This window comes from Panthera leo, chromosome C2, assembly GCF_018350215.1.
Source record: "Panthera leo isolate Ple1 chromosome C2, P.leo_Ple1_pat1.1, whole genome shotgun sequence".
NCBI lineage: Eukaryota > Metazoa > Chordata > Mammalia > Carnivora > Felidae > Panthera > Panthera leo.
In genome coordinates, this window is record NC_056687.1 from 107,288,729 (window position 1) to 107,304,105 (window position 15,377).

General features: G+C 37.4%; 1 protein-coding gene across 5 annotated transcripts in view; it reads left to right on the top strand.

Annotated features, from left to right (window-relative positions):
* VEPH1 (ventricular zone expressed PH domain containing 1) overlaps positions 1-15,377 on the top strand; it is a 242,511-nt gene that overhangs the window by 176,204 nt on the left and 50,930 nt on the right. For 4 of the 5 annotated variants that reach the window (XM_042955580.1, XM_042955578.1, XM_042955577.1 and 1 more), the window contains exon 10: positions 1,089-1,223. In XM_042955580.1, the coding sequence (XP_042811514.1) occupies positions 1,089-1,223 (135 nt within the window). Of the gene's footprint in view, positions 1-1,088; positions 1,224-10,188; positions 10,376-15,377 lie in introns of those variants that run through there. The other variant, XM_042955581.1, reaches the window with a different exon arrangement.

Here is a 15,377-nt window from a genome sequence, read left to right on the forward strand (position 1 = left end):
CTTCTTTAACCATTCATCCATCAATGGACATTTGGGCTCTTTCCATACTTTGGCTATTGCTGATAGTGCTGCTATAAACATGGGGTGTGCATGTGCCCCTTCAAAACAGCATACCTGTATCCCTTGGATAAATACCTAGTAATGCAATTGCTGGGTCATAGGGTAGTTCTATTTTTAATTTTTTGAGGAACCTCCATACTGTTTTCCAGAGTGGCTGTAACAGTTTGAATTACCACCAGCAGTGCAAAAGAGATCCTCTTTCTCCGCATCCTCGCCAACATCTGTTGTTGCCTGCGTTGTTAATGTTAGCCATTCTGATAGGTGTAAGGTCGTATCTCATTGTGGTTTTGATTTGTATTTCCCTGATGATGAGTGATGTTGAGCATTTTTTCATGTGTTGGTTGGCCATCTGGATGTCTTCTTTGGAGAAGTGTCTATTCATGTCTTTTGCCCATTTCCTCACCGGATTATTTGTTTTTTGGGTGTTGAGAAAGGTGATTTTCTCTACATAAATAATCTTATTTTTCAGAACTTAGACTATTAGATCTAGGAATAGTCACCCCTAAACACCCAAAAAAACACCCAAAAAAGTGTTTTTGTTTCCCCCACCACCCACTCATACTGTTCATATTTGAGCTGTTGTATAATGAACTTTTAGTCATTTTACTTCTAGCCTTCATGATCTACTCTGTATAAACTGACTTGATATTTATACTTTAGTTTTAATTTTATGCCATAATTATCAGATCTTTGAACAAACAAATATGAATATTTATATTAAGCATTTTCCAATTAAGTACCATGTTTGGGAAATGATCAAGGTAACACTATGTTACAAAGGTTGGACAAATTTAGAGATCAGTATCAACTGCCTTGGAGTCCTATTCAATAATTTTAATCTTCTATTAAAAAATGAAAAGCCCAAAATGCATCATGTGTTTGATCTTCGAGATAGATTTCTTTGTTGTTTTATTTAAATTTAAACCATGCTGAAGTTCAAACCAAGCCCAAATGGTACCTTGTCATCAATCAAACTTTATTGTTCAGGTAAGAGATAATGTTATGGTTTTCTCATTAATGCCTTTCAGAGCCTGTTTCCTGAGCCACTGTCTATACAGAGTCATTCTGTACAATTCCTCAGAGATCTGTGGGAGAAGACCCAGGCAGATGGTACTCACAGCTTTGAAACAGCCATGATGGAGTCCACATTTCCACAGCAGAAGGTAAATGTTTCTTCCCTTGGACATGTTATTTCATTATTTTTTAAAAATTTTTTAATAAACAAATTTGATTTATTTAAATTCACATTAGCTAACATATAGTGTAGTATTGGTTTTAGGAGTAGAACCCAGTGATTCATCACTTACATATAACACCCAGTGCTCATCCCAACAAGTGCCCTCCGTAATGCCCATCACCCATTTGGCTTGTCCCCCAAGCACCTCCCCTCCAGAAATCCTGTTTGTCCTCTGTATTTAAGTCTCTTATGGTTTGCCTCCCTCTCTGTTTTCATCTCATTTTTCCTTCCCTTCCCCTATGTTCATCTGTTTTGCTTCTTAAATTCCATATATGAGTAAAATCATATGATATTTGTGTTTCTCTGACTTATTTCACTTAGCATAATACACCTTGTTGCAAATGGAAAGATTTTATTCTTTTTGATTGCCAAAAGATATATATTCCATTGCATGCATATATATATATATGTGTGTGTGTGTGTGTGTGTGTGTGTGTGTGTGTGTGTCTTCTTTATCCATTTGTTAGTCAATGGACATTTGAACTCTTTCCATACTTTGGCTGTTGTTGATAGTGCTGCTATAAACATTGGGGTGCATGTGCCTTTTCAAATCAGCATTTTTGTATTCTTTGGATAAATACCTAGCAGTGCAATTGCTGGGTCATGGGGTAGTTCTATTTTTAATTTTTTTGAGGAATCTCCATACTGTATTCCAGAGTGGCTGCACCCATTTACATTCCCACCAACAGTGCAAAAAAGGGTACCCCTTTCTCTGCATTTTCACCAACATCTATTGTTTCCTGAATTGTTAATTTTAGACATTCTGACAGGTGTGAGATGATATTTCATTGTGGTTTTGATGTGTAGTTCCCTGATGATGAATGATATTGAGCCTCCTTTCATGTGTCTGTTAGCCATCTGGATGTCTTCTTTGGAAAGTGTCTATTTATGTCTTCTGCCCATTTCTTCACTGGATTATTTTTTGGGTGTTGAGTTTGATAAGTTCTAATAGATTTTGGATACTAACTTTTTTAAAAAAAAATTTAATGTTTATTTATTTTTGAGAGACAGAGTGTGAGCAGGGGAAGGGCAGAGAGACAGACAGAGAATCCAAAGCAGGCTCCAGGCTCTGAACTGTCAGCACAGAGCTCAACATGGGACTTAAACTCAGAAACCGTAAGATCATAACCTGAGCAGAAGTAAGACGCTTAACCAATTGAGCCACACAGGAGCCCCATTTGATACTAACCTTTTATCCTATATGTCATTTGCAAATATCTTCTCCCATTTCATCGTTTGCCTTTTAGTTTAGTTGATTGTTTCCTTTGCTGTACAGAAGGTTTTAATCTTGATGAAGTCCCAATAGTTCATTTTTGCTTTTATTTCTCTTGCCTCTGGAGACATGTCCAATGAGAAGTTGCTGTGGCTGAGGTCAAAGAGGTTGCTCCCTCTTTTCCCCTCTAGGATTTTGATTGTTTCCTGTATCACATTTAGGTCTTTCATCCATTTTGAATTTATTTTTGTGTATGGTGTAAGAAAGTGGTCCAGTTTCATTTTTCTGCCTGTTGTTGTCCAGTTTTCCCAGCACCATTTGCTGGAGAGTCTGTCTTTTTCTCATTGGATAATTGTTCCTGTTTTGTTGAAGACTAGTTGGCCATTCATTTGTGGGTCCATTTCTGGGTTCTCTATTCTGTTTCATTGATCTATGTGTCTATTTTTGTGCCAGTAACATACTGTCTTGATGTTTACAGCTTTGTATTACAGCTTGAAGTCTGAAACTGTGATTCCTCCAGCTTTGGCTTTCTTTTTCAATATTACTGTGGCTATTTGGTGTCTTTCATGGTTCCATACAAATTTTAGAATTACTTGTTCTAGTTCTGTGAAGAATGCTAATGTTATTTTGATAGGGATTGCATTGAATGTATATATTGCTTTGGGTAGTATAGGCATGGAATGTTTTTCCTTTTCTTTGTGTATTCTTCAATTTCTATAGTTTTCAGCATACAGAATTTTTATCTCTTTGGTTAGGTTTATTCCTAGGTATCTTATGGTTTCTGGTATAATTGTAATGGATGTATTATTTTAATTTTTTTAATGTTTATTTATTTTTGAGACAGACCGAGAGAGCACAAGTGGGGGAGGGGCAGAGAAAGAGAGGGAGACACAGAATCTGAAGCAGGCTCCAGGCTCTGAGCTGTCAGCACAGAGCCTGACATGGGGCTCAAACTCATGAGCTGTGAGATTGTTACCTGAGCCAAAGTCAGACGCTTAACTGACTGAGCCACCAAGCACCCCAGAATATATTATTTTAAGCCAACATTCAAGATTATCTTGAAACAGTTTGCCTTTTTCTAAAGTTTCATTTTTTTCTTCCTTCCTTTAACTTCTTTCATCATTATCAAAAAACAATTATTAATTAATGATTTTTCATGTGGTAATCTTTGAAAGGACAAAGCAATATTGGTAGACAGGGTCATTGCCTGTTATGACTGTTAAATTACCATTTGTTAAATGTAGCACAAAGTGCCAGATGGTGAATCTCAGTTCAAAAACAGACCACAGGAGAAATTGAAATAGAGAAATTGATTACTCACAGGTTCTGAGGGAAGTACATGGCACACCTTGAGGAGCTACATGGGGAGGTCAAGACAAGGTGCAGGCAGAGAAAGAGGCAGGACCTGGGACACATGCCTTTATAGCAGCTACAGATAGAGAGCTTTCGGGTTCCCAGGATAAGGCCAGATTGGTCAATTCAACAAAAAACAGGTTTCTGTAAGCCTCACCAGAGTCTATCTAGCAGGCATATCAGGAGAAGGCCCTAGGAACCAGGGGAAACTGTTGATCATGAGAGCCACTGGAGGCATCATATCAGGGGTATGTATTTGTTTGTGACTCTGCAGGCTGTTTTCTAGGGCATGATTGTGCATGAGGGGATTAGTGTCAGTTTAAGGCCCCTACCGCCCACTTGGCCAAAGAAAATGGATGCCAAGGCAGCAATACTATGGAATAGCTTTGCCATATCCTCAATAGTGTTGTTTGAGGCTCACAGACTGACATAACACATTCCACTCAGAGGCACACAAAAACTGCAGAGTGGTATGGAATAGAAAACATTTTACAAAAGAAGACCATGGACTCTAGGATTAAAAGGAAAAGAGCATCAGGAAACTGGGCTCCAGTTCTTTAGTGCTTTTGATTTCTTCCCTCCATACTTCTCTTCCCCTTGTCCTCTGCAATTGCCACAAAGCAAGGAAATTGAAATAAGGTGAACAGAAGAGAGAGAGCATGGTCAGGGTGAGAAAGAGCTCTATTGAGACAAGCAAGTATGACTTGAGACACATTTTAGGAGTGTGGAAACAGGGGCAACAATCTCAGGACACAATTGACTGAGACCTCCTGGGCAGACACCCATAGTGGGAAAAGCCCAGAATGTGGAACTACAGCCATTCTCCAGATAGAGTGAAACAGGAATTGTACATATACTGATGTGATCAGATTTGGATTAGAAAACTCACAGGCCTGGGTATGGAGAAAACAATCTGAAGAAACCTGGCTGGAAATAGGAAGACCACTTAGGAAGCTATTACCAGAATTAGGTAGGACATGAAGGTCAAAACTAAAATTGGAAGTTATAGGGAGAGGATGGATTCAAGAGCTACTAAAGAAGTAGAACCAACAGGACTTGGATCTTAATAAGGAAAATGGAAGAACTAAGGATGACTCCAGGTGCTTCGTATGGCTGAATGGATGATCGCACCATCCTGAAAAAAGAGACCACAAGGGAAACTGAGGTGGAGGAAGAAGATAAAGCATTGTTATTCATGTTTTGAGTCTGAGTTATCTGTGTATATAACCAGCTGGTGGTGGTGTCTGAAATGCCTGTGTGGGCCTCTGGAAGAAGGCCATTAAAGAGAAGCACGGATTTAGAAATCATAAGGTAGCCCTTGAGGTCATGGCAGTAGACTGGATCACTCAGGGAGAATATATATAATGAAAATAGAGTACGGTTATTGATCTCTCCTTAGTAAATATAACCAGCTTATCTAAGCTCTTCCCATACTCAAAGATTCGATTACTCTTACTTTGCCTTTAAGAAAGCCCAGAATAAGTACTGGAGGCTTACTGGGCAAACCAGAGGTTCTGAGAGGATACAATCATGGTCTCTGTCCTTGTTTTACTATTAGATGAGGAACAAGCATACCAATGTTAAATAAATTCAAAGTATGAACAAGTAGCAAATTAATCAAAAACTGTTATATTGTGAAACTAACTCAATATCTCTTAAGTGCTGAAGGATTGTAAGAAGGATGACAAATGAATGTGATTAATCAGAAATTTATTTACAATGGTCTGTAAGACACTGAAGATGCATCCAACTATTGCATCACTTTTTTGGCTTTGGTTTAAGAATTAGACTTGCAGTTTTAAGAATAAAGGAAATGCCATAATTGCATCAATGCAAAGTAGAATGGAATTTTTGTGTGTATTTCATTCAAATCTTAAACTGTTGCCTCATGATCAAAGACAATGCCTAAATTCTTATAAATTTTTCATGAAAACTGTGTTTTCACTACAGGCAACTAGTAAATTAAAACTTGGCAGCCTGCTTCAAGTCCTAAGAGATTTTTTTAGAAATTGGCAAACCAGTTTTGTGCATATTCACAAATATACTTCTTCATATTTCTTACATTTTATACCAATAAATATTCCTCTAGGGAAAAATTATCTGCAAATCAAAAAGGCTTTGAAATCTTTCGTTTTGTAATTTTGTTTATTCATAAGTAATAAAAACCACTTTGATATCTAGAATGTATATTATGTAGCGAAGTTATCTGCATAGGTATTTCTCAATCAAATTGATTTTCTTCTGTTTTTTTATGAAGTGTTCTGCTCACTAAGTTCAAAATAGCTGGGAGAATAATCCAAAGTCTGCTTTATTTTCCCCACGTGTGCCAGTATGTACATGCACTAGCAATTTGAAAGTGATGTGCATGTGCATCTGTTGCTGTAAATGAGTTAACGCTGCTGTCAGGTGGATTCACGTCCCCCAAAAAGGAAGAAACTCTTAGGAAAATGCCTGAGTCTCTAGAATGTAATGCTCTGGAAGTTTTGTTATTGTGGTTGCTTTTTAATTGAGTCTTGAAATTTTAGAACTGAAGATCAACAGTGAGATAACGATTAAATTGCAAACTGAGGGCAGGAGTTTACCCCATTTACTATTGCATTTGCAGGGTCACATGGTAGCTGGCATACACTGGGGTCTCAACAAATAACGGGTACCAACTGAATAAATAAGTGAGTGCTGCCGTCTTCCAAATATTAAAATTAGAAGTAAAGGGACCTGTTGAAAGTCACACAGCTAGTCAATGGCAGAGCTAAAACATGAGCACATGCCATGGTGACACCATAGCTGTCACCGATGTATCTGATTCTTCTCTACTCTGGGCACATAAGAAGATTACACTTCCCTGCCTCTTGAACCAAGGCTTGGCCATGTGACTTGCTTTGGCCAATGAAATATGAGAAGGGATATGTGTCACTCCCCACAGAAGCTTTTAAAAACAACTACATGAGTCTCTGTGTTCCCTCTTTTCACTTACCATGGTGATTGTAGAAGCAGAGGTTGATATTAAGTTGCCAGCAGATGGGCACAGAATTCTGAGCCACCTCCATGGAAGACGGCTCTCTGGAGAGCCATCCAGACCCACTACACTTTGCACGAGGAAGGTACAATCTTTTGTTCTGTTAAAAACTAAGGTTTTGGTATTGCTGCAGCATAACCCACCTATCTTGACTCATACACCTAGCAGAGTAGGTAAATGTGGCTCTGAAGTCAGACTTCCTGTCTTTAAATCTGCCTCTGCCACTTGCCAGTTCTGAAGACTTTGGCTCTGAGATCCAGTTTCTTTATCTGTACCATGGCAATAATATTTGCTCCTACCTCATAGAGCTGTTTGAGGATTGAATAAATTAATACACAGAGAGTTCTCAGAACAGTGGTCATTGTTGTGGTTTCTCAATACAGGTTAGCTAATATTCTCTGGCCAGCATTTCTCTCTCTCTTTCTCTCAAGAATAACAAAGACACTATATAGATAACTCCAGGTTGATTCAAAGCCTACATGTTATCAATGAAACCTTATAATTAGAAGAAAATATCAAAAGTTGTCTTTATGACCTCGGGATAAGAAAGAATGTCTTAAGATGTAAGTAAGCAGAAATCATGAAAAATAAATAAATATTTGACTACATAAATGTTTAAATTTCTGTATTACAAAAGACACTGTAACAAAAAAGGCAAGCACAAGGTATGAGAAGGTTTTTGAAATATGTGTCATTAACACAAAAATCTGCTACATCAACAAGAAAGAGACAAATAATTCAAGACAAAACTGGGCAAAGAATGTGAACAGAAAATTCACTGAACAGGAAACTCAAATGGCCAATAAACATAAGAAAAAATGTTTAGTCTCACTAAAAATCATTGAAAATATTGATTTAAATATTTTAAAATGATATGCCATTTTACAAAGAGCAGACTGGCAAGAATGAAAAATTGTAGCAATACAAATCTTGGCAAAGATGTGGAAAAAACAAGAATGTACATACACTATAGATAAAAGTATAACAGATTAATACTTAAAAAATAAAAAAGTACTTAAGAAATATATAATCATTAATTAGATTCATAAATGACCATTAGTGACAGTCAAGGAGGGTGAGTAATTAGCTTTTCAGAATCTTAATACCACTGTGGGGCACCTGGGTGTCTCTGTTGGTTAAGTGTCTGACTTCAGCTCAGGTCATGATCTCATAGTTCATGAGTCTGAGGCCCACATTGGGCCTCTGCACTGGTGGTACAGAGCGTGCTTGGGATTCTGTCTCTCTCTGCCCCTGCCCACTTGCACTTTTTCTCTCTTAAAATAAATAAATAAACGTTAAAAAAAAAAAAACAGAATCTTAATACTACTCAAAGCTTACCAGAAAAATGTTTAAGCATTTTATCAGAAATGCTTATTTTTCACCAAAAAACATAAAATACCTAGGAATAAATCTAACCAAAGAGGTGAAAAATCTATACACTGAAAACTATAGAAAGCTTGTAAAATTGAAAAAAGACACCAAAAAATGGAAATATATTCCATGCTCATGGATTGGAAGAACAAATATTGTTAAAATGTCAATACTACCCAAAGCAATCTACATATTCAATGCAATCCCTATCAAAATAACACCAGCATTCTTCACAGAGCTAGAACAAATAATCCTAAAATTTTTATGGAACGAGAAAAAACCCCAAATAGCCAAAGCAATCTTGAAAAAGAAAACCAAAGCAGGAGGCATCATAATCACAGACTTCAAGCTATACTACAAAGCTGTAATCAACAAGACAGTATGGGACTGGCACAAGAACAGACACTCAGATCAATGGAACAGAATAGAGAACCCAGAAAGTGAACCACAAACGTATGGCCAATTAATCTTTGACAAAGCAGGAAAGAATATCCAATGGAATAAAGACAGTCTCTTCAGCAAGTGGTGCTGGGAAAACTGGACAGAGACATGCAGAATAATGAACCTGGACCACTTTCTTACACCAGACACAAAAATAAATGGATGAAAGACCTAATGTAAGACAGGAAGCCATCAAAATCCTCGAGGAGAAAGCAGGCAAAAACCTCTTTGATCTTGACCAAAGCAACTTCTTACTCAACACATCTCTGGAGGCAAGGGAAACAAAAGCAAAAATGAACTACTGGGACTTCATCAAAATAAAAAACTTCTGCACAGTGAAGGAAGCAATCAACAAAACTAAAAGGCAATTGACAGAATGGGAGAAGATATTTGAAAATGACATATCAGATAAAGGGTTAGTATCCAAAATCTATAAAGAACTTATCAAACTCCACACCCAAAAACCAAATAATCCAGTGAAGAAATGGGCAAAAGACATGAATAAACATTTCTCCAAAGAAGACATCCAGCTGGCCAACCAACACATGAGAAAATGCTCATCACTCATCATCAGAGAAATACAAGTCAAAACCACAATGAGATACCACCTCACACCTGTCAGAGTGGCTAACATTAACAATTCAGACAACAACAGATGTTGGCGAAGATGCGAAGAAAGAGGATCTCTTTTGCATTGTTGGTGGGAATCAAGCTGGTGTAGCCACTCTGGAAAACAGTATGGAGGTTCCTCAAAAAACTAAAAATAGAACTACCATATGACCCAGCAATTGCACTACTGGGCATTTTATCCAAGGGATACAGGTGTGCTGTTTCGAAGGGACACATGCACCCCCATGTTTATAGCAGCATTATCAACAATAGCCAAAGTATGGAAAGAGCCCAAATGTCCATCGATAGATGAATGGATAAAGAAGATGTGGTATATATATACAACAGAGTATTACTTGGCAAGCAAAAAGAATGAAATCTTGCCATTTGCAACTACATGGATGGAACTGGAGGGTATTATGCTAAGTGAAATTAGTCGGTCAGAGAAAGACAAAAATCGTATGACTTCACTCATATGAGGACTTTAAGAGACAAAACAGATGAACATAAGGGAAGGGAAACAAAAATAATATAAAAACAGGGAGGGGGACAAAACAGAAGAGACTCATAAATATGGAGAATAACTGAGGGTTACTGGAGGGGTTGTGGGAGGCGGGATGGGCTAAATGGGTAAGGGGCACAAGGAATGTAGTCCTGAAATCATTGTTGTACTATATACTAATTTGGATGTAAATTAAAAAAAATAAAAAAATAAAATTAAAAAAAAAGAAATGCTTATTTTTTTTTACCACAAAGAAGTTTTGTATTAAAACATACAAAAATGTTCTATCCTAGTCCAAGTTTAAGAAATTTTTCTTTATAACTGTTTAAAATGAATAATCTGGAAATAAACTCCTCTACCCTATTATCTTTCAATTCCATTTGTAGGTGAAACATCAGGAGACATGTACAGATGTCAACTGAACATTATTTGCACCAAAACATCAGGAGCAATGCAAATGTTCATCAGTATATAAATGAAGAAAATGTTGTGATATAATCATGCTATACAGGCAATGAAAGTGAATTAATTAGACCGATATGTAATAACATGGAGTAAATTTTGAAAACAGGATATTAAGTTTTATTTTATTTATTTATTTTTAATATTTATTTATTTTTGAGAGAAAAAGCATGAACAGGGGAGGGACAGAGTGAGAGGAAGACAGAAGATCCAAAGCAGGGTTTGCATTGCCAGCGCAGAGCCCAGTGCTGGTCTCCAACTCACAAACCATGAGATCATGACCTGAGCCGTAGTCGATCACTCAAGCAACTGAGCCACCCTGGTGCTCAAAGGATATTAAGTTTTAATAAGCAAGTTGCAAAAGTATGATAAATAGTATGATAGCTCACATAAATTTTTATAACACTCTAAGCAGTATTATGAATGCTTATTGGTATATATACCTGGGGTTAAAATATAATACCATATTTGGAATCACACCAAAATTCCTGACAGTAGGAGGTGGATAAAAGAGAGAAGGAAATGTTACTAGAAAGGGAATTAAGGAAATCTCAGTTTCATCTGTAATTTTGTTTTTTTAAAAAATCATGCAAAATATCAGTATTTATTAATATGGCAAGTACATGAGTATTTGTTACATTATCCTTTGTATTTGCTTTCCTGTCTTTTTAAAAAAATTATTTAACCTATAAGTAAAGTCTAAGAATAGAGTGTTGATAGATTTGACTACATAAAAATATAAAGCTTATAAAAAAAAACCTATCATGCACAATAACTTAAAATGAAAATATGTGTAATAATCATGAAAGACAAAGTTTAATATCCTGAAGATACCATAAGTTCATGCAAGTCAATAATCACTGGGCCAAAGGCACTGAGCAAACAACTCAAAGGAGACTCAGTTCAAAAAAAGTATTCTTCTTCATCAATAGTCAAAGATACGAAAATTGAAATTAAAATAACATTCACATTACCCCTTTTAATCCATTTTTAGAAGGATAATAATCAGTTCTAGCTAGAGCAAGGGAGTTTGGACACTCTCACACATTTTTAGTTCAAGTGTAAATTATTTCAACACTTCTAAAAAACAGTTTAGCAATACAGGTCAAGAGTCTTAAAAATATTCATATCCCTTAACACAGTGGCTCCATTTCTAGGAATCTATTCTAAAGAAATAATCTGAAATTTGTACAAAACCTAAGATATGCACATCAAATAAATATTGTGGAATTATTTATAAATAGCCTAAATGTCTTAAGACATACACATATATGCCTCCATATGGAAGAATATTAAGAAAACAGGAAAAATCATATTTATGAGGAATGTTTAATGACACGAAACAATGCTATGTCAAATGCCACATTGCAAGATAAAAAATTATTTATATAAAAAGGATTATTTGGAGGATTGCCCATTAAAACAACGAAAAGGAAATATACTGAAATGTTAGCAATGGTTAACTCTGGTTGATGGGACTAGCATATTTGAAATTTTCTGTTAGAAGTTCGTGTTTCTTTTATAGCCAAAGAAAAAAATTATTGCAGAAGTATGACTTTTAGTTACATTGCTTTCTGTAAGTAAATGTAAATGAACAGTATATTTAAAGAAAAATCCATGTTAAGCTCCTCAATTTTCATTATAAAATAAAGATTTTAGAAAGAGGGCAGAAAATCCATTAGTCTACTTTAGAAATGAGGAGGATGGCCTCTGGGAGCAACTGGAGATACCATTAACAATTTCATGCTAGTGCATGTGCGGCCCAGCCCTTCAGAGGGAGCGGCGTTCTGATTATCAGAGACCCAGACAGTTGACAAAATTGATTGGGGATTGCTAAAAGATTGGAATTTGAGAGAGAAGTTTCCTTTATTGACACACATGTTCCAGTTCCCAAAGCATGGAGAAATTCCATATGCCACAGAAATGAGGTCTCAAAACTGCCCATTATGGAAACAAAAAAAAAAAAAAAAAAATTAAATTTACTGCTGAAATAAAACATGCCCCATCTGGCTAACATTTGGAGATTTGTTTTCAGTCCACATTGCTACAAACATACTTGACAGGTCCCAGGGTAATTGACTGTAGTGTCAAAGCATAAATAAAACTGAAGCACCAATTCTGGGTATAACAAAAGGAGACATTCTGATGCTCCCCAAGACTTAGATTTAATGTGTTGAGTTGCAGTATTAATACAGTGCTCGAGGAAATAAGTGCATAAATAAGGAGTGTGTTTATTGTATATAGGCTGTAACTATTCACATTCTTAAGGGAAATTTAAGTCTACATGTGTGATGTAAGTGACAAGTGTCGTAGGTCAGCCTCGAGGGAGACCAGGGTGTATCATGGTGTTTGAGAGAGATTAGTTATGTTGAGCCCTCCCTTTCAGGGCAAGCTAATGAGGATGGGGTAAATGGGAATTGGGTTTGTGATTTGAAAAGCCTAGATTGGGGTGAGGACTTCTAGGCTGTAAGCTGAGAACCAGGAAAATATGATTGGCACTATCTAGGAAGCAAAGGCAAGGTAAAGAGAGAAGATTAAAAAGAAAAAGAAATGAAAAAAAAAAACAATGTATGAATAAAATCTAGTGATTAAGAGGTAAACTCCATGAGAATATAAATCATAATAGGAATATGAAGGCAAGGGGGTTGAGAGGGCAGATTGAGGGTGGAATGTAGACACAGATGCAAATGTCTGGGACACCCCTGGCTCAAACACAGAACTGGTTGGGAGAATGGTGGACATTAAAATAAAGTCTGGGCTGGGGCATCTGGGTGGCTCAGTTGGTTAAGCATCTGACTCCTAATTTTGGCTCAGGTCATGATCTCACGGTTCATGAGTTTCAGCCACGCATTGGGCTCCATACTGACAGCATGGAGCCCGCTTGGGATCCTCTCTCTCCCGTTCTCTCTCTGCCTTCCCCTGCTCATGCTCACATTCTCTCTCAAAATAAATAAATAAACTTTAAAAAATAGAGTCTAGGCTTTAAAAAAATTTTTTTTATGTTTATTTACTTTTGAGAGACAGAGAAAGCAAGAGCAGGAGAGGAGCAGAGAGACCAAACAACATGGTCTGGGGTAATTTACCTCTGCAATTTTATTGCAATCTACGGGAAGTCACTGAAGAGTTTTGAGCAGCAGACATTATTACCCAGCCTGATTTCAAACGATCAACCTGTCTGCCATGTGAAGGCTAGATGAGAAAGGGGCAAAAGTGGAATCAGGGAGATCATGAAGACTATTGCCCACCCAGATGAGAAAAGAGAGTAGGTTGAGCTGGGATGGTCCTGGCAGGGATAGAAATGAATGACACATTCAGTATAAATTTTGGAGGTAAAAAGGACATAGCAAGCTAATGGGTGAGTGTAAGGGTGAGGGAGACTTTTGAATATCTTAAATTTAAAATGTCTGTGAGATGTCCCAGTGTAATTGTCTAGTAGGAAAATCTGTGGTTTAGGCCACAGATGAGGGAATTGTTGGCACAGAGGTGGTGAACACCACAGGAAGATTAAGGCAATCTGACAAGGCAGTCTAGACAGCCAAAGGACCCAATGAAGAATTGAATCCAGAGAGCAGTCCAAAGACAAAAGAAACTCAGAAAGTATAGAGGTCACATGTCTCAAGAGAATCCAAGAAAGAGAGAGAAAGAAAGTGAATGGGATTTGGCAGCCAGGTCAAGGCAGCAAAGTACAAAAAAGTGCCTATCCAATTGGGCAACTTGGAAAAGGCAGTTTTAATGGAGTTTTAAAGGCAAGGTTCAAAATGGAGTTGCTGAAGAAATGAAGAAGGAAGAATGAGGAAGGAGACAGCATCTGTAAAGAAATGTTTTAGAGGCTGGAGTTGAGTGGGTTCACAAATGGAGGAAATATGGAGATGGCTTGGAATGGAATTCTCCAGCACATGTTTGCAAATGTTGGGATGATACAACAGAGAGGGTGAGGGTGATGAACAGATGAAAGAAAGCGATTGCACACAGACACAGGTTTGATGGGAGAAACATGAATGAGTTCTGTTTCATGACTTTTCATCTTTTTCAGTGACATAATGGGTAAGGCCATCAGCTGAAAGTGTTGATGGGGGAGGGAGGATGGAATATAGGAAGTTTGAGGAAATAAAGTCTAAAATGAAATTCTCAGACAAAAGAACCACGAAGTTACTAGGGAACTATAGCAGGACTGTCAGACCATGAGAAACATCCATTTGGGATCTGCAGCAATGGACTTAAAGTAAAAATGGAGGGGCGCCTGGGTGGCTCAGTCAGTTAAGCGTCCAACTTCAGCTCGGGTCATGATCTCACGTTTCATGAGTTTGAGCCCCACGTCAGACTCTGTGCTGATAGTTCAGAGCCTGGAGCCTGCTTTAGATTCTGTGTCTCCCTCTCCCTCTGCCCCTCTCCCACCCATGCTATCTCTCTCTCTCTCTCTCTCTCTCTCTCTCTCAAAAATAAATAAACATTAAAAAAATTGTTTTAATTTAAAGTAAAAAAGGAAATATGATTTTCTCCAGTAGTGATCAGCTATTTAGGTGCTAAAACAGAGTTCATCCAAGCTTGAACTTCTGTCTTTTGGTTGAGTGGTAATTAAATGATGAAAGATCTCAAGGTAGGGGAGATCTTTAAGAAGATAGAGGGCCATGATGCTGACCAAAAGAAAAGGTTTAAAAGACCAAAAAAAAAAAAAAAAAGTAGGAAACCCAGTTTGAGAAACAAAAAGATGGTCTTTAGAGCCAAGGGGAAGAAAAAGTTATTTTCTTTTTTTTTAAGTTTATTTCTTTATTTTGAGAGAGATAAGAGAGCACAAGTATGAGAGGGACAGAGAGAGAGGGGGACAGAGGATCCGAAGTGGACTCCATGCTGACAGCAGAGAGACCAATGTGGGGCCCGAACTCATGAGCCATGAGGCTTGAGCCAAAGTCAGATGCTTAACTGACTCAACCACCCAGGCACCCCCTAAAAGTTATTTTCTGAATGAGGAAGAGGATGGATTTCTGTTGAACTTCTCTTCACAAGAATCTCTGCTTCTCCTCTCAGCCCCAACCTGTGCTCTACTACTCCCCTTGGAAACAAGAGTGCAAGCTCATCCATAGCACTACTGGCCAAGGGAAAAGCAGACAGACAA